The 19,355-nt window shown below is 42.0% G+C and overlaps 1 protein-coding gene across 2 annotated transcripts in view; it reads right to left on the reverse strand.

The window, feature by feature from the left end:
* Positions 1–337: 337 nt before the first annotated feature.
* The window catches only part of kif3b (kinesin family member 3B), a 28,541-nt gene continuing 9,523 nt past the window's right edge, over positions 338–19,355 (reverse strand). The window contains exons 5-9 of one of the 2 annotated variants that reach the window (XR_004567932.1): positions 14,062–14,178; positions 13,590–13,695; positions 10,263–10,468; positions 2,845–3,059; positions 338–1,659 (exon numbers count right to left, since the gene is read on the reverse strand). Coding sequence is in view for 1 of the 2 variants with exons in the window: in XM_034205038.1 (XP_034060929.1) it covers positions 2,954–3,059; positions 10,263–10,468; positions 13,590–13,695; positions 14,062–14,178 (535 nt within the window). In the remaining variant the exon portion in view is untranslated. Of the gene's footprint in view, positions 3,060–10,262; positions 10,469–13,589; positions 13,696–14,061; positions 14,179–19,355 lie in introns of both variants that reach the window. The other variant, XM_034205038.1, reaches the window with a different exon arrangement.

Raw genomic sequence — 19,355 nt, forward strand, 5'->3', positions numbered from 1 at the left:
TGGACAAATATTTTCGAATCACATGCCGCCCCTAACTTCATTCTTTAAGTGTTTTTTTCTTTTACACAAATAAATGATTCTCAGCATTCTGTCAGTGTTTGTGACACACAACCTATCTATTAGAAGAGGTGTGACATCAAAAACAAAAGTTGTTGCTCTTTATAGCCCTACAAAAAAAATAAAAGAGGAGAAATATGTATTTATTTATTTGTTCTCCGGTCCCTTTAAGCAAACTCATTTTGTGTCACATCTCAAACTATGCTCTAGAAACCGTACAAGTTAATAGGTTGAATCATTTCACATAGTAAAAGTACCTAAAGAGACAGGACATACAACATATGATTGAACTGTCTTTAATAATCAGAAGAAACTAAACAAGGTATAGACATGGCCAGCCTCAGAGAGGAGCGTCATGGTCCTCTCAAAACACCAGTCTTCTGATGGAGTTTGGATCCAGTGATGCAGCAATGGGATATATTTCACATTCAGCTTACCAAATTCCTATATGAATTATGAAAATCCCACAACCAAAGTGTTGACTCAAGCTTGCTAAAGTCATGTGGCAGGTATACTGCATTCATTGCAATGTCAGTCACAACAGTTAAGCCTTATTCTAATGATTATGTTTGTGAGGTTAAATGAACAGTAACATAAAGGAACTGTGACGAACATCCATCTGTTCTCAGTGTCTCACAGATGAGCCACACTTTCACTTTCCATATGCATGTATACACAGACAAACAAAGCCCGTACCTGGCTGAATACAAAAGAAGACACATGTATGACACAACAAATGACATTTCAACATTAAATTACAAAGCTCAAAAAATAAAACAAATATCTATTGAAGAAGAAAACTGAATAGAAAATTATATCTACATCTGTATATAAAAATGAAAGATTATAAGTTAGATTTTTATCAATATGGGATCCCATTTTAGAATTAATTTTATATATCTGCAAAAGTGACTGAGGATTGCCTATCAACAAGTCTATACTCATTATTACATATCTAAATACATACGGTGTGCAGTCAAAGGTCAAACAGCAACAAATCATCTTTAGTTTAAGTTTCTATTTTTTATAACCAGGATGGCTCTTAAAGAAATACTTTACCCACACAATTCTCATCTTTATAGTTAGCCTACTCACCCCGTTACCTTGGGTGAATACTTGATTTTGGAGAAAGGTCTTAAAGAATTGAAGTGAATGGGTGCTGAGTTTAACAGCAAAACTAATGGAAACGTTGCATGCCAAAGTGTATAAAAAAGTAAGGTATTAGTGAAAATGCATGCATGTGTGAAGCAGTGAGCATACAACTGGATAAATTAGACTTGTATGATACTTCACTGGTTGAGTGAGAGTCTGTAAACTGCTGTTTTCATATAATTGGACTCATGTTAAACGTGGTCCCATTTACTTCAATTCATCAAGACTTCTGTTTTCTCTATGTTCAGGCAGTTCACTTTTCGCCAAGGTAACAGGGTGAGTAATCATGATTATGTGGGTGAAGTATTTCTTTAAACAAACACTATCAACTGAACAAGTATTTGTGAAGGTCTCTTTGTCATATGATCCAGGCCTGTTGAAATGTGAGGTGGGAAGTGAACCGTGCACAGCAGCAGCCTCACAGTCAGAGTTAAACTGCATATTGTCCACCTGCAGGCAAACAAACGGAATGATTTGTGTATTATGAAGACATCCATAGTGTTTCGACCACAGTACTGAGAAAAGCATCTTTAGTGTTAGATGAGGTAAAAACTAAGAGGGAGTGTGGCCCCCTCCCAGAGTCATGGAGAGGCTGACGGCTGTCATGAGTGCACCCCTTTCTAACAGCAATGCTATGCTAACAACAATCTCCTGACGCTGGAATGAACAAAGTGTGCACACCTGAAATAAAAAGAGCAGAGATTAAGGACACATTAAGGCACCGTGGAACCCTGATGAATCTGAGACACACTCCCAGAGAGGAGAGGAAGGCCTTGATCTGCTCAGCCAGCTCCCATGTCCTGAATCTCAGAAAGTGTCCGCAGTGGGAGTGTGGATGTCGTCGTCGTCCCCCCATCTATCTCATGTGGCCCGGGAAGAACAGCATCTACTGATAACAGCAACTTGTGACAGAGGTCTGCAGTGTGCTGCACTCTCTGGCCTGTGCATTTACAATCACACAGTGAAAGAATCAACTCAACATTTGAGGTAAACTTCATTTGTGATTAGCGAAAAGAAGGGCTAGCACTTAGCTCGACCCACCTTCTATTTGATCATTAAAACCTCAATTGTTTCATCCAATAAACAGATATTTGAAAACAACATGTTCTGCTTTTTGTGAGCCTCTTGACTTTTGCCGTCTCCATGAGCGAGACTGCCAAACAGGCATATTTTGTCTCTGGTGTAATTATTCTTTGTCCCGTCTAACTCCGCAAATACACTTTTTCCCCATAAATGTTGACGTGTTCCTTTAAGACAAAAAACAACACATACAAGACTTAATGTTCCATTATCAGAGCTCTGACAATAGAAGACAGCGCAATTTGACGTACACCAAGTGAAGACACACAGATACGTGGACACACACACCCACGTGTCTGTACGTTAACCCCACAATGCTTTGCACTAATGTTCACACATACAGTAAGAGAGGACGACAACACCCAGCACACACCTGGGAAGGTAGGGAGAAGAAGTGCACAGGTCCATTTGTCTCTACATTAAGAACATTGTGACTGATATATAAGACTTCAGAGGTGTAAAGCAGTTAGTGATGTGAGGCTTCATGCGTTGCTGCTGTTCCTCTCAGGGGGGTGGGCAGCAGCTCATAGTGGTGTGGTTACAGTTCAAACTTACAAAGCAGCAATAGTCTTTAACGTTTTTTGCAGAATCCCATATTTTATCATTCTTTCTCCCAAAGTGGAAGGTGCACCGGAGAGGTTGGTGGTTTGAGCTGTGGATGATGTCACTTGGGCACCAGGCCGCGGGATTGTGGGTAAAGCTGGGATCCTGGACTGGAGGGGCTGAACGGAGATGTGGGGGTGCTCGACTTCTTTACTGATCTGGGTCGACTGAGTGACAGAGAGCAGGGGTTAATCACATTACTGGAATAACAGTTACAGTTGAACAGCCTGCACCTAATAAGGTTACATTATTATTCTCTGAATGATAGGATTTCTACCCAAATCACATTATGTAGATTCAAGATTCAAAGGCTTGTTGTCATAATATTATCTATGTGCCTTTCATCGGTTTACAGTCCACCTAAATAGGTCATCTGAGAACTTCTTTCAACACTGAAAAGATCACTGTTACTCATTGTAGTCATATGTAAATACATATGACTACAATGAGCAGTAGTATGTAAATACATATTACAGGGTTCATACACTTTTTCACCAATGATTTTCAATGACTTTTCCATGACTTCACCATGATCTTTACCTAATTTTCCATGACTCTCTCAGCGGTACCACTGAAAATTGTTTATTTTAACATGGAACAGGAAAATACGGTCTGCATATGAAAACATGTTGTGCCTATCTAAAACAAATCAAATAGGCTTACTAGCTTCTACACGCTAAAGCAACTAAAATCTCTCACCAGCAAAAAACCTTGACCGTTAAATGCCATTTTACGTTTCATTACTATATGATACAGTATTTATTATCATTATAGTATTACTATTTTGGCGATTAGATAACATATAAATTATATTTGATGCAACTTTAGTTACATTTCGATTACTTTTCCAAAATATTGGGAAAAATATTGTTTTCCATAACTTTTCCAGGGCCTGGAATTTGCATTTTGAATTTCCATGACTTTTCCAGGTTTTTAATGGCCGTAAGAACCCTGATATTACTACAATGAGCAGGATTTTATTTCACTGAACATGCTTTAACTTTACATTCTGTTTCATCTTATTCGATTTCCATGTTCATAGTTTACCTATTTCGCATTCAGTGTTGAAAGAAGTTCTCAGATCCAGAGGGAGAGTGAGAGAATGAGAGTGACAGCGAGAGAGAGTGACAGAGAGATAGTGACATTGAGAGAGAGTGACAGTGAGATAGTGACAGTGAGAGAGAGTGACAGTGAGATAGTGAGAGAGAGTGAGAGAGAGAGTGACAGTGAGATAGTGACAGTGAGAGAGAGTGACAGTGAGAGAGAGACAGTGAGAGAGAGAGATAGTGAGAGAGAGCGAGAGAGAGTGACAGTGAGAGAGAGACAGTGAGAGAGATAGTGACAGTGAGAGAGAGAGAGCGACAGTGAGAGAGAATGAGAGAGTGAGAGAGAATGAGAGTGACAGCAAGAGACAGAGTGAGAGAGTGACAGCGAGTGAGAGAGAGTGACAGTGTGACAGCGAGAGAGAGAGAGTGGCAGAGAGTGACAGTGAGAGAGAGAGAGCGACAGTGAGAGAGAATGAGAGAGTGAGAGAGAATGAGAGTGACAGCAAGAGAGAGAGAGTGAGAGAGAGTGACAGTGAGAGAGTAACATCGAGTGAGAGAGTGACAGCGAGAGAGAGAGAGTGACAGTGATAGAGAGTGGCAGAGAGAGTGAGAGAGAGAGTGAGAGAGAGAGTGACAGTGAGAGTGACAGCGAGAGAGAGAGAGTGAGAGAGTGACAGCGAGTGAGAGAGAGTGACAGTGAGAGAGTGACAGCGAGAGAGAGGCAGAGAGTGACAGTGAGAGAGAGAGTGACAGTGAGAGAGAGAGAGCGACAGTGAGAGAGAATGAGAGAGTGAGAGAGAATGAGAGTGACAGCAAGAGAGAGAGAGTGAGAGAGAGTGACAGTGAGAGAGTAACATCGAGTGAGAGAGTGACAGCGAGAGAGAGAGAGTGACAGTGATAGAGAGAGGCAGAGAGAGTGAGAGAGAGAGTGACAGTGACAGCGAGAGAGAGTGACAGTGATAGAGTGGCAGAGAGAGTGAGAGAGAGAGTGACAGTGAGAGAGAGTGAGAGAGAGTGACAGTGAGAGAGAGAATGACAGAGAGAGTGAGAGTGGCAGTGAGAGAGTGAGAGAGAGTGACAGTGAGAGAGTGACAGCGAGAGAGTGACAGCGAGAGAGAGAGAGTGACAGTGAGAGAGTGACAGCGAGTGAGAGAGTGACAGTGAGAGAGAGTGACAGTGAGAGAGAGTGACAGTGAGAGAGAATGAGAGTGACAGCAAGAGACAGAGTGAGAGAGTGACAGCGAGTGAGAGAGAGTCACAGTGAGAGAGTGGCAGAGAGAGCGAGAGAGAGAGAGAGTGACAGTGAGAGAGAGAGCGACAGTGAGAGAGAACGAGAGAGTGAGAGAGAATGAGAGTGACAGCAAGAGAGAGAGAGTGACAGTGATAGAGAGTGGCAGAGAGAGTGAGAGAGAGAGTGACAGTGAGAGAGAGTGACAGTGAGATAGTGACAGTGAGAGAGAGTGACAGTGAGATAGTGACAGTGAGAGAGAGTGAGAGAGAGAGTGACAGTGAGATAGTGACAGTGAGAGAGAGTGACAGTGAGAGAGAGACAGTGAGAGAGAGAGAGCGAGAGAGAGTGACAGTGAGAGAGAGACAGTGAGAGAGAGAGAGATAGTGACAGTGAGAGAGAGAGCGACAGTGAGAGAGAATGAGAGAGTGAGAGAGAATGAGAGTGACAGCAAGAGTGAGAGAGAATGAGAGTGACAGCAAGAGACAGAGTGAGAGAGTGACAGCGAGTGAGAGAGAGTGACAGTGTGACAGCGAGAGAGAGAGAGTGGCAGAGAGTGACAGTGACAGTGAGAGAGAGAGTGACAGTGAGAGAGAGTGAGAGAGAGAGAGTGACAGTGAGAGAGAGAGAGTGACAGTGAGAGAGTGACAGCGAGAGAGAGTGACAGCGAGAGAGAGAGACAGCGAGAGAGAGTGACAGCGAGAGAGAGTGAGAGATAGTGACGGTGAGGGAGTGAGAGAGAGAGTGACAGTGAGAGAGAGAGTGACAGCGAGAGACAGAGTGACAGTGAGAGAGAGAGTGACAGTGAGAGAGAGACAGTGACAGAGAGTGAGAGTGACAGTGAGAGTGACAGTGAGGGAGTGAGAGAGTGACAGTGAGAGAGAGAGTGACAGCGAGAGACAGAGTGACAGTGAGAGAGAGAGTGAGAGAGTGAGCGAGTGACAGTGAGAGAGTGACAGCGAGAGAGAGTGACAGTGAGAGAGAGAGTGAGAGAGTGAGCGAGTGACAGTGAGAGAGTGACAGCGAGAGAGAGTGACAGTGAGAGAGAGAGAGTGACAGTGAGAGTGACAGTGAGAGAGTGACAGTGAGAGAGAGAGAGTGACAGTGAGAGAGAGTGCCAGTGAGAGAGAGAGTGACAGTGAGAGATTGACAGCTAGAGAGAGTGACAGCGAGAGAGAGAGTGACAGTGAGAGAGTGACAGCGAGAGAGAGAGAGCGACAGTGAGAGAGAGTGACAGCGAGAGAGAGAGTGACAGTGAGAGAGTGAGAGAGAGAGTGACAGTGAGAGAGAGAGTGACAGCGAGAGAGAGAGTGACAGTGAGAGAGTGAGAGAGAGAGTGACAGTGAGAGAGAGAGTGACAGCGAGAGAGAGAGTGACAGCGAGAGAGAGAGAGTGACAGTGAGAGAGAGAGTGACAGCGAGAGAGAGAGTGACAGCGAGAGAGTGAGAGAGAGAGTGACAGTGAGAGAGAGTGACAGCGAGAGAGAGTGACAGCGAGAGAGAGTGACAGCGAGAGAGAGTGACAGCGAGAGAGAGTGACAGCGAGAGAGAGTGACAGCGAGAGAGAGTGACAGCGAGAGAGAGTGACAGCGAGAGAGAGTGACAGCGAGAGAGTGACAGCGAGAGAGAGTGACAGCGAGAGAGAGTGACAGCGAGAGAGAGTGACAGCGAGAGAGAGTGACAGCGAGAGAGAGTGACAGCGAGAGAGAGTGACAGTGAGAGAGAGTGACAGCGAGAGAGAGTGACAGTGAGAGTGACAGTGAGAGAGAGTGACAGCGAGAGAGAGTGACAGCGAGAGAGAGTGACAGTGAGAGAGTGACAGAGAGAGAGTGACAGTGAGAGAGAGAGTGTGACAGAGTGACAGTGAGTCCTCACAACTGTTATTCCTCCTGGTTCTGTGCTCGCTCCATGTCCCGCCCCTCCCCCGTCCAACAGTACAGGAAGCGGCAAGATACATTTCCTCATGAGTCAATAATCAGAACCAAAATTAAGATTTCTAAACGATACCGTTGGAATCCGAAGCGGTTTTTGGTACCCAACCCTCCCTGGGACTGATTTGTAATGCCACCATCTACACCAGGGGTGGGGAACCTTTTTACTCTCAAGGGCCATTTACATTTCCAACATCCTCAAAGGGCCGTACAAATTATTGACCTCTGCTTAAAAATACTAAAATCACAGCCCATTCATTTCGCCTTTCTTTCATGTTGTGCAAAGAAAAAGCAACCTCTTAATCCAGATATTTCACCATGACTCGCGTATGCATGCATTTGGCATGACCACCAAAATAGAAAGATGTGGACACAAGATGTGCGCAAATGTATTTAGTTTCCTATCCATGTGGACATGATTTAAGTGGGGGGGGGACCTAACCTCCTCTACGGGGGTCCGGGGGGCATGCTCCCCCGGGAAGATTATTTTTTAAATGTTGAAGTTGAAATCATCAATCTGGTGCACTTTGAGAGCAAAATTAGGAGATCTATGGACACATCTCTCAACACCCATATGAAACAGAACTGTAAGCAGATTTATTTTTCTTTATGGATATTTTACAAATCACTCCCCTTTTAAACTGTATTCTTGTTTATTAATAACAACTTTTTTTTACTGTCATATAGTATTTTATACCTGTTTACTTTATTCTCTTATTTTTTTATAACTATAATGATCATATAAAGATGTGCCTTTACCTCACTGGTTGTAGAAAAAGCTTCTTATATTCGTTAGCATAGCTAGCTAACCAGATGCTAATAACAACAAAGTTATTGACTGTCTTTATGATCAGTATGTCAGATGAACAGATCACCACTGGGCTTTCAACTAAGACACAGCCATGCAAAAACTGCGGCATGTGTACGGCTCCTTATGGGTAATGCAATTTTTGGAAGTGCCGGAGCAGCGTTCCGGTGCTCTCCGTCAGCACTACACCCCTGTCAGACGAGACATATACCACGTGATCAGGCATGAAAACGGGTCAGGGGGGAAAAAGGTGAGAAGGATATTATCCCTCTAGGGGGGTCCGGGGGCATGCTCCCCCGGAAGAAAATGTTGAATATTCTATATTTTAAAGCATCAATCTGATGCATTTTGAGATGCATTTTTTTGCCAACCTGGGGAGAGCTGGAGAAACTTAACTTCAGCCATGAGTCAAAAATATTATGGCCTCCTTACTAAGTATTATCAGGGATGCAAACTCATCAGGTATGGAAAAGGTGACAAGGACCCGAGCCCCCCGACCCCACGGAATATCGGCTTTAAAATGAGGAATAACAGAGGATTTTAGCAGTCAAAACAACTAAAGCAGCAGTGTTAATAATAACAGAAACGCTAAAGAGTTACATCTAATAGAAATATATAAAAGCATTTATTTTAATTGTGTAGCTGTCAGTTTATAATTTTGGCAGCACTGTTGAGCATTTTGAAAATCTATTGTCAGGCCTCTGTGCAAGGCTTAGTCTTTCTATCTTTATGGCATCTGGTGTAAAGTAACTAAATTCATAAACTCAAGTACTATAGCCTATTGGGTACAATTTTGAGATACTTGTACTTTATTTAAGTATTTCAATGTTTTGCTACTTTGTTCTTCTTCTCCTCTACAGTTCAGAGGTAAATGGTGTACTTTGACTCCACTACATGTATTTAATCCCTTTAGTTACTTCACAGATGTGGATGAATGATGTGAAATATAATCAAGTGTTAAATCAGACTTTAGTTCCACCTGGAGTAAATTCACAAGCTACCCTGCAGTATACAAAGTCATTCAGACTAGCTGCACCTTTACCAGCTTTGAGAACACTTTCATGATCAATCATTATAAAACATATCATATATATTATTCTGAAATGGACCAATCTGCACAACGACTACTTTTACTGTCGCTACTTTCACTATATTTTGATGAGAATACTTTTCTACTTTTACTTGAGGAACATTTTGAATGCAGTACTTTTACTAACAGAGTATTCCTACACTCGTACTTCTACTTTTACTCAAGTACAAGACCTGAGTACTTCTACTTTTACTCAAGTACAAGATCTGAGTATTTCTGCTTTTAATCAAGTACAAGATCTGAGTACTTCTACTTTTAATCAAGTACAAGATCTGAGTACTTCTACTTTTACTCAAGTACAAGATCTGAGTATTTCTGCTTTTAATCAAATACAAGATCTGAGTACTTCTACTTTTACTCTAGTACAAGATCTGAGTGCTTCTACTTTTACTCAAGTACAAGATCTATACTTATACCACCTCCGTTTATAGCCTATGAAAAAAAAACTATTAGAAAACGAAGGCTAAAGCTAACGTTAGCAGATAGTGACAATGTATGCTAGTTAGCTAGCTCAACGATAATATTGCGACAGAAAAACTTTTCAGTGTACATCACGCTCTGCGCTCCGACAGGGAGCTCTGCTCTGAACACCTGAACGGCCCGTTCTAACAGCTGTTCACCAGCGGTCCAGTCTGTACCACAGTGACTCCGGACCGCAGTTAATATTAACGAACGCACCCGTAGGTAATGTGGCTGCTGAAGCTAGACCATCATCGCGGAGCAGCAGAGCCGACAGGCAGGAAGACTCGAGCACACAGCTCGCGCTGCATTATAATATATAAAAAAAGAACACCATGCGTGTCATGACGGCACATAACAGCTCGCGGCCGCAGATTACTCCGGGTCCCAGACCCCCCCATACACCAAAAATATTTTTATTGCAGATCTACATGAATCACACAAACGACCTATTTTGGATTCAAAACGGCGAATTTCGCCGAAAGGTGAGTGATTTTCATGCCTGCGTGATGACACGTTAGAATCGTGTTGTATTCAAGGACCCTGACCGTGGCCAGGAAAAACAGGCACTCGCTTGTTTAATTTTTTTTGCGGTCTAGATTTCTTTAATTTTTTCTTTTTTGCGTGTGTACATAAATTACCTCAAGGGCCGTACCAAATTGTCTCGCATACGGCCCGGGGGCCGCAGGTTCCCAACCCCTGATCTACACTGTAGCTATTGTGACAATTAAGCCACTGAATCTTGAAACAGTGTCACCATGTACATGCACATGAACATTCATTGACCTGGTGGTGCCGGTGTTCCTTACCCAGACTTTGGCTTCTTGAGGCTGCCGCTGGTGGGGGGGGTTGATCCCAAGCTGCTGTGGAAGCCCGAGGCATCCACCTGGATCTCATCCTCGTCCCGCAGAGCGCTCTCCAGAGCCGCCGCCACCTTGGGGGCGATAACGGGCTCCTGGTACTCTTTAGTGGTGCGGGCAGGCAGGTCCATGTCCAGCACCATGATGTTCTCAGCCTGGAGACAGAGCAGGAGCCAGTCAATACAAGGAGCATGGAGATGAACATCTGTTTCAACACCACTGACAAGCATTTTTTTTTTTTTTTCTCATACTGATATTCTGAACAATCTGTGCTATTGTATTAGCTGTAAAGTGTCTCTACTGTAGGCTATTTTTATTATATGTGTACAGCACTTTGGCTCGACCAAAAATCGTTTATAAATGTGCTATATAAATAAAACTTGATTTGATATACAGTGGGGCAAACAAGTATTTAGTCAGCCACCAATTGTGCAAGTTCTCCCACTTAAAAAGATGAGAGAGGCCTGTAATTTTCATCCTAGGTACACTTCAACTATGAGAGACAGAATGGGGGAAAAGAATCCAGGAAATCACATTGTAGGATTTGTAATGAATTAATTGGTAAATTCCTCGGTAAAATAAGTATTTGGTCACCTACAAACAAACAAGATTTCTGGCTCTCACAGACCTGTAACTTCTTCTTTAAGAGCCTCCTCTGTCCTCCACTCGTTAACTGTATTAATGGCACTTGTTTGAACTCGTTATCAGTATAAAAGACACCTGTCCACAACCTCAAACAGTCACACTCCAAACTCCACTATGACCAAAGAGCTGTCAAAGGACACCAGAAACACAATTGTAGACCTGCACCAGGCTGGGAAGACTGAATCTGCAATAGGTAAGCAGCTTGGTGTGAAGAAATCAACTGTGGGAGCAATTATTAGAAAATGGAAGACATACAAGACCACTGATAATCTCCCTCGATCTGGGGCTCCATGCAAGATCTCACCCCGTGGGGTCAAAATGATCACAAGAACGGTGAGCAAAAATCCCAGAACCACACGGGGGGACCTAGTCAATGACCTGCAGAGAGCTGGGACCAAAGTAACAAAGGCTACCATCAGTAACACACTACGTCGCCAGGGACTCAAATCCTGCAGTGCCAGACGTGTCCCCCTGCTTAAGCCAGTACATGTCCAGGCCCATCTGAAGTTTGCTAGAGAGCATTTAGATGATCCAGAAGAGGATTGGGAGAATGTCATATGGTCAGATGAAACCAAAATAGAACTTTTTGGTTAAAACTCAACTAGACGTGTTTGGAGGAGAACGAATGCTGAGTTGCATCCAAAGAACACCATACCTACTGTGAAACATGGGGGTGGAAACATCATGCTTTGGGGCTGTTTTTCTGCAAAGGGACCAGGACGACTGATCCGTGTAAAGGAAATAATTAATGGGGCCGTGAGATTTTGAGTGACAACCTCCTTCCATCAGCAAGGGCATTGAAGATGAAACGTGGCTGGGTCTTTCAGCATGACAATGATCCCAAACACACCGCCCGGGCAACGAAGGAGTGGCTTCGTAAGAAGCATTTCAAGGTCCTGGAGTGGCCTAGCCAGTCTCCAGATCTCAACCCCATAGAAAATCTTTGGAGGGAGTTGAAAGTCCGTGTTGCCCAGCGACAGCCCCAAAACATCACTGCTCTAGAGGAGATCTGCATGGAGGAATGGGCCAAAATACCAGCAACAGTGTGTGAAAACCTTGTGAAGACTTACAGAAAACGTTTGACCTCTGTCATTGCCAACAAAGGGTATATAACAAAGTATTGAGATGAACTTTTGTTATTGACCAAATACTTATTTTCCACCATAATTTGCAAATACATTCTTTAAAAATCAGACGATGTGATTTTCTGGATTTGTTTTTCTCATTCTGTCTCTCATAGTTGAGGTATACCTAGGATGAAAATTACAGGCCTCTCGTCTTTTTAAGTGGGAGAACTTGCACAATTGGTGGCTGACTAAATACTTTTTTGCCCCACTGTACGTACAAATTAGGGCTGCTCAATTCATCGTATTTTAAATCGCAATTACGATTATGGCTTGCAACGATTACGAAAACAACGTAATCTAAATAAAACGATTTTTTTTTAAAAATTATTATTATTACTTTTTTAAATTTTTTATTATTAAATTGTCTTTTTATTGGTTTTTCAGTTGAATTATACTTAAAGTTCAGGGTAATCAACTGTTAAAAACATACTGTTCACATTTTTTTTCTCCAATAAATTGATGTTTTCAAAGTAAATGGAGAAGCGTTTTTAATAATCGTGATATAAATTATTGACCCAAATAATCGAGATTATGATTTTTGCCATAATCGAGCAGCCCTAGTACAGATGCACATATTACATTTAAGTATTGAAAATGATGCATGCTTACAGAACACAGGAGTTGATGGTCTACCACAGCCCAGCAAAGTCACACAATAACACAAACTATATAACTCATTGAGGCAGGCCAGCAACTCCCATGTTCTTAAACTCAAATGACTGTTTCTGTAAATGGAACCTGAAGAGAGCAGAGATAACGGCTTTAGTTTCCTGTTAGAAAGGGCTGTTTGGGGTTGTTTGTATACAACCCCAATACAAACAATTCAAACTATCCCTTATATTAGCTTAATTGGGGAAATCCTAACCATGATACCTAGTGTACATTCTTTATTCCTGTGCATCTTATAATCCTTATGGATCAATACATAATTACTTAATTGTTGTATTTAATTACAATGCCCAAAACAGACACATCCCCAGGGCATTATGGTCCAATACAAGAACTTAGTTAGTGCATTTAACAAATCAGTGATTACATGTTTCAGAACTTTCTCGAGACTTTCCTTTTTGCTGCTGCCTTTTCTTAAATCAAATAAGTACTCATATCTTACACCGCACTGTAACTTGTCTTCCTTTTTAAACCTGTGGTATTCTATTTGAGCTAGATTTCATCTCTATTCTCTTGGCTTTTATATGACTGTTTTCAAATGTCATTTTTAGAACATGTTTCTGTTGCACTTTATCTTAATGCTATGAATGTGTCTGGTAAAGCACTAGGAATCTCCTTGTTTTCAAATGGGCTGTTTAAATCAACTTGCCTTCTTATACCTACACTGTTAATTCTGCATTGTTGGCTTTGTGTATGGTGTCTTCAGTGCATCCAAGCTCAGTGGAAGAGGATAAGCAGTGCAGAACCAAGGAGTCTGTGATTCATATATAAATGTTCTCTGGAGGTTTAAGTGTGGACACATGCCCAGTCACCAGTGGTGTGAAGGGGAGCTTACTTTGTATCTCATGTCCGGCCTCATCATCATGGACTTGCGAGCGTGGTGACTGAGAGGCCTCCTGTAGCCCACTGCAGACAGAGGCCGGGTCATCATCTGCTGGTCACTGACACACACACACACACACACACACACACACACACACACACACACACACACACACACACACACACACACACACACACACACACACACACACACACACACACACACACACACACACACACACACACACACACACACACACACACACACACACACACACACACACACACACACACACACACACACACACACACACACACACACACACACACACACACACACACACACACACACACACACACACACACACACACACACACACACACACACACACACACACACACACACACACACACACACACACGATGAGACGCTGCATACAGCACGGTGGGAAAGGTGAGTTTTGTTATGATTCTGTGTGACTTACTCCTCTAGACGTGTGATTGGCTTTGTTTTCCAGTATTCATCCTCTTCATCAAAGTAAGCCCTGTGGACTATTTTGTTCTTTTCCTCTAAGGGAATGAAGTTCTCGATGATCAGATGCCTAAAAGACGAACAAAGGAGCAATGAGACGCCGTCACACACAGACAGACAGAACAGGAAGTGTTCAGGTGAAACAGAATAGACACACAGCAGCTCAGTCTGTGACTCTGTATTATTTATTTCACTAAAGAAGGAAGGCTGTGGTGTCAAATAATATTTTCGATTCACATTTACTAATCATTCAAATATATTTAAAAAGTATCTGGTGTCAGTATAACTGAAGTCTTACTGGAAAACCATTTCCTCCTTTATATGGTTTATTAAAACGTTAGCACGTTGAATGCTCTATTCTGCTCAATTTGGACATCTGCTCTCTTTCAATAGCAGACCGTTGATTAGGACGCTCTGATTATTGGAGTATTGATTATATGTTAAGTCGTAAAAATCCACGGAAAAAAGTCTGGTACACTTCAGCTGGGGCCCAAACAAATATATTTTTCCTTCATCAGAAAACACCATGAAATCGTTTTTTGAATATACACTTTAACAAATGTAAAGGTTAGGAATCTTTAGTCATCCGAAGAAAACGAGAACAAGATAACAGCACAACAGAAGGAAAGAGGTTAAAAGACAGAGAGCTGGAGGACAAAGGAATCATCAAAAGAAGACAGACAGGAAGTAAACACTAAAGGGAACGGCAGAAGAAGACAGACAGGAAGTAAACACTAAAGACCCTCCAGAAAAACGCGATTATGCGATCGCATAATTTACCGCATAATCAGCAAAATGGCGCAGATTTTTAAAAGGGCGCATATTTATTAAAAGGGCGCATAATCCCCGTATTTTTCCACACAAAGTTGAGAAAAAAAAAAGTTAACTCGTCTTGACGTGAAGTAGTGATGATGATGATGCGACGTCATCACAGAAGGTAAACAACACCGTAGAGTGTTTTCCAAGATGAAAAAATCTAATCCATCTCATTTACCGACGAACATTTCTGCTAAAGACCGGGCAAAGCAGTACCCCGATGTCTTGCACGAAAGTGGGGGAAAACTATTCTAAGAGAAAATCGACGGTGACGACCCACTTCGATTCATTCAAACATTCGAAAATGCTTTCTGCTGCTGCGGACAAGAAAGCCAAACAACTCACGTTCACCGAGGCATCAACCCTTTCGAGGGCTACAAGAAACGAGGTGAGTAGCCTACAAGATTGAAGCTGGTCAGATAACGAACAAGTAAATGAAAACAGAATGAGGCGGAGAAGTGTGAGTGTGTGTGTGTGAGAGAGAGTGTGATTAAAATAGCCCAATTGCTTTTACAATAAATAAACATTGAATGTGTTTAATTGAATAGTAAAGGGGTTTAACGTTAGTGGCAGGTTGTGTGTGAGAGAGAATAAATAAATAAGACAGCCCAATATAAAAAAAAAAATCTATTCTCTTTAAATCTTTAAAACTCTTTAAAAGGGCTCCCTTTCATTCAGTAGTAGCCTAGTAACAGGGTGTGGGAGAAGAATCACCTTTTTTCCGCTTCCCGCATATTTTGCAACTTTTTGCATAATTAGCAACTTCCCGCAATTTCACCGCATAAAATCACATAAAAACGCTGCATGTTTAATCGCATGATCAAGGATTTTTGCCCGCATTTTTCTGGAGGGTCTATAAAGGGAACGGCAGAAGAAGACAGAAAGGAAGTAAACACACTAAAAGGAACGGCAGAAGAAGACAGACAGAAAGTAAACACTAAAGGGAACGGCAGAAGAAGACAGACAGGAAGTAAACACTAAAGGGAACGGCAGAAGAAGACAGACAGGAAGTAAACACTAAAGGGAACGGCAGAAGAAGACAGACAGGAAGTAAACACTAAAGGGAACAGCAGAAGAAGACAGACAGGAAGTAAACACTAAAGGGAACGGCAGAAGAAGACAGACAGGAAGTAAACACTAAAGGAAACACAATATGAGCTCTGGCCGTGCTTAAAGACTGGTCAATGGAACAGAAACTGAACATTTTAAGTTACGTTGCTGTCGCCGCAGTTCCAGCCGTTGGTGCGCAGAGGAGCTGTATTATTTTGTCTCATCGCTGTAATACGATAATTTTCAAATCAATGAAATCATGTTAAAATCTATATATTGTGTCTAACGATTGATTTATTGAGTAAGTTGCTTCAGTTTCCTCCTGCCAGGCCGACAGTGTGATATGCAGGGCTGCCCCCTAATATCCCACTAATCCCTAGTCTTAATCGAGCAATTTTTCATTAGTCGATTATATAACCCTAACCCTATAAAAAAAAAAAGAAGCTCCATCTGTGCGCTGCATGTGCTATGAGCGTCAGCCGGAAACCCGCTCAGACTTCTTTCCGAGCGGAGCCTGGTCATTAAAGGGATAGTGGAAATCCGCGAATTTTGGGTTTAACTTATGTATTTTTATTAAAAATAAGCATAATAAACAATTTTTTTTAATTTCATGCGCCTAGTTTCATTTTATTTTCAATTTTACTGCGCCCTCTCAATGAAACGAAATACTTCGGGAATCGTCGGGAATCTTCGGGTGATGACGAGAGCATAGGAAGACGGGCACAAACAATGGCGGACATTCAATAGCATTTGCATGTGAATAGCCGACCTTTATTATGGTGAATAGATGTGTTTTGTATGGCTGTAGTGCGACAGCAAATGCAGAGAATGGCGTATCGTAATAATTCTACGTGACACAACGACATTGGATTAACCTTGAGATGCGTTTTTATTCCGTTGAACACAACTTTTGATCACAAATCAAAAAAGGTAAGACGTAATTATTGTAATATTTTTGGAACCGGATGTTGTTTACTTTCTCTTTTCTGGCTGATAGCTCCAGGAATTCGAGGTCTTACAGTGATGAGATTACATGTGTGGAATCTGTGGAGTGTCAGCTTTAAATCGTATATCTTGTTTGTGTAGTTAAGATAGTAATAAGGGCATTTCTACCGTGTGTTGTGTGTAAAAAAGCGTTAGCATTAGTTAGCATTGTTTCGCTCAATGCTAATTCAAAGGCTTGGTATTACTCTTGTGTTTTTTCTAGCTAACAATTGTTCTTATTGTCAGTTAGCGGAGTTTCTTACCTTTAAAAGGGTATGAAACATTAATAGTTTCATAAATGTTAAGAAGCCCTGAGACATGTGAGAGAGAAAAAACTGTGGGAGGGGTCCACTGGGGGGACCTTCGGGCTTAACTGGTTAACAATGATTAATATTTGTAAAGGCTACAGGTGATCTTAAGATGCGTGAGCTATGCTTAGGGACCTACCAGTCAAGATTATTTGTGCGTAGGGGTGCATCATCTGGCGCCTGGTCCTGGTCATCCTCGCCATTGCCCATGCCGTGAACCATCACCTCGGGCTCGAACAAATAAGGACGTAATGGTCCATCGTCTGGCTCAATATTGTCACCATCGTTGCTTACTGAACCGGATTCAGATTCAGTTCCTAAAACGACATTTTCGTAGGAAAGCCGAGAGGATGTTTCTGACTCGCTATCATCACTGGATACCTCGTACAATCCTTCTTCTTTGTCTGGTATATTTGCCCTTCCACGTTCATTCTGCATAGACGCCATGGTTTGTTATCGTATCGTCTTCCTAAGTTTTCGTCACTTCCGGTTTGGCTGAGTCGAACATTTCGTTTCTAAAAAACTTCGGGGAAGCTGCAATAAAGTGCTTCTAACATGCGTAAGGCAATTATTATATTTTTTTAATCAGGTGTGATTGTTTTGGTACGTAATTATGCTTGTATATAAGTTAAAACGAAACTATTTGAGGTTCCATTTCCACTATCCCTTTAAGTTAATTTGGTCGAGCAGGAAATCCAAAGTGTGGATCTTTCTGAGCGAGTAAAGGACGAGTCCCACAAGGTGACATGCAAACTACAAAGGCAAAAAGTCTCCTCCATATCCACACCATCACAGCCCAGCTTCCTGAATGCTGGCTTCATAACAAAACAGGGAGCTGTGAAGAGAGAGATTCCTAGAGAGAGAATAATACGAGAGAGCTGACGGAGTATGTGAGTGAGGATTTAACAGAGTTATTTCATTATTTTGGCGTGGTTAACCTGTGATCGTTATATAAACGTAACAACGTAAATGTCCCCTCTGTGGGAGTAATAAAGGTATTCTGATTATTAATAAACTCCCGGATAAAAGACATACAAAGCCTCCCTGTGTTCCTATAGCAAGACGTTACAATATAATCATTCTGCCCTCAGAAAACGATAAAGCTTTCATGTATACCGCTGCGTCCGTGCGCTGTGACTCATGCGCTCTCTACATTTCATTTCGATTTCAAAGGTTCATTATTACAGTTTTATTTTATCAGGGATGCAAAGTCATCAGGTATGAAAAAGGTGACAAGGACCCAAGCCCCCCCCCGACCCCACGGAATATCGGCTTTAAAATGAGGAATAACAGGATGTTAGCTGAAAGACACCAAAACCCAGAAATCAGTGGGATTGTTTCTGTAAGCTACGCTTTTACAGACAATCAGTAATTGTATCTATATTAACCTAAAGGCAATGGTGGATAAGATAAACCTCAGATTCAGTTAATGTTTCCTGAAAATCAAGTCCCTCTTTTTCCAGGTTCATACGGATTAAATATGAGCAGTGTTGTAAGTAACTAAGTACATTTACTCAAGTACTGTACTTAAAGGTAGGGTCGGTAAGAATGGAGAAACCAGCTCGAGTGCGCTAGAATTTGAAACTACGCAGCCGAAAAAAATCTGCCTCTTCCGCCAGACTTCCTCACAGAGCCCCTCCTCCAACACACACGAACGCGCACATGACCAATGAGGGCACGAGATAAGTTTGTGCACAGATGGAAGGCTGACAGGCAGGTAGGCCATCCAGTTACTTTAGCCGGGCCGGCTCAGATGATTGGTCGTGCTTTTTACAGTACTACAGCTTCCACAGATGATGTTTTTTATGTATTTTTTGTCAAAGCACTTCAGATATTCATTGCTATCGGGATGTTAAGAGCATTCCATGGAATATAACAACAAGTGTATCTGAAGTGAATTACCTACCCACCTTTAAGTACAATTTTGAGATACTTGTACTTTACTTGAGTATTTCCATGTTATGGTACTGTGTACTTCTACTCCACTACAGTTCAGAGGTACATGGTGTACTTTTACTCCACTACATGTATTTAATACCTTTAGTTACTTCACAGACCTGGAAGAATGATGTGAAATATAATCAAGTGT

This window comes from Gymnodraco acuticeps, unplaced genomic scaffold (assembly GCF_902827175.1).
Source record: "Gymnodraco acuticeps unplaced genomic scaffold, fGymAcu1.1, whole genome shotgun sequence".
NCBI classification, from domain to species: Eukaryota; Metazoa; Chordata; class Actinopteri; order Perciformes; family Bathydraconidae; genus Gymnodraco; species Gymnodraco acuticeps.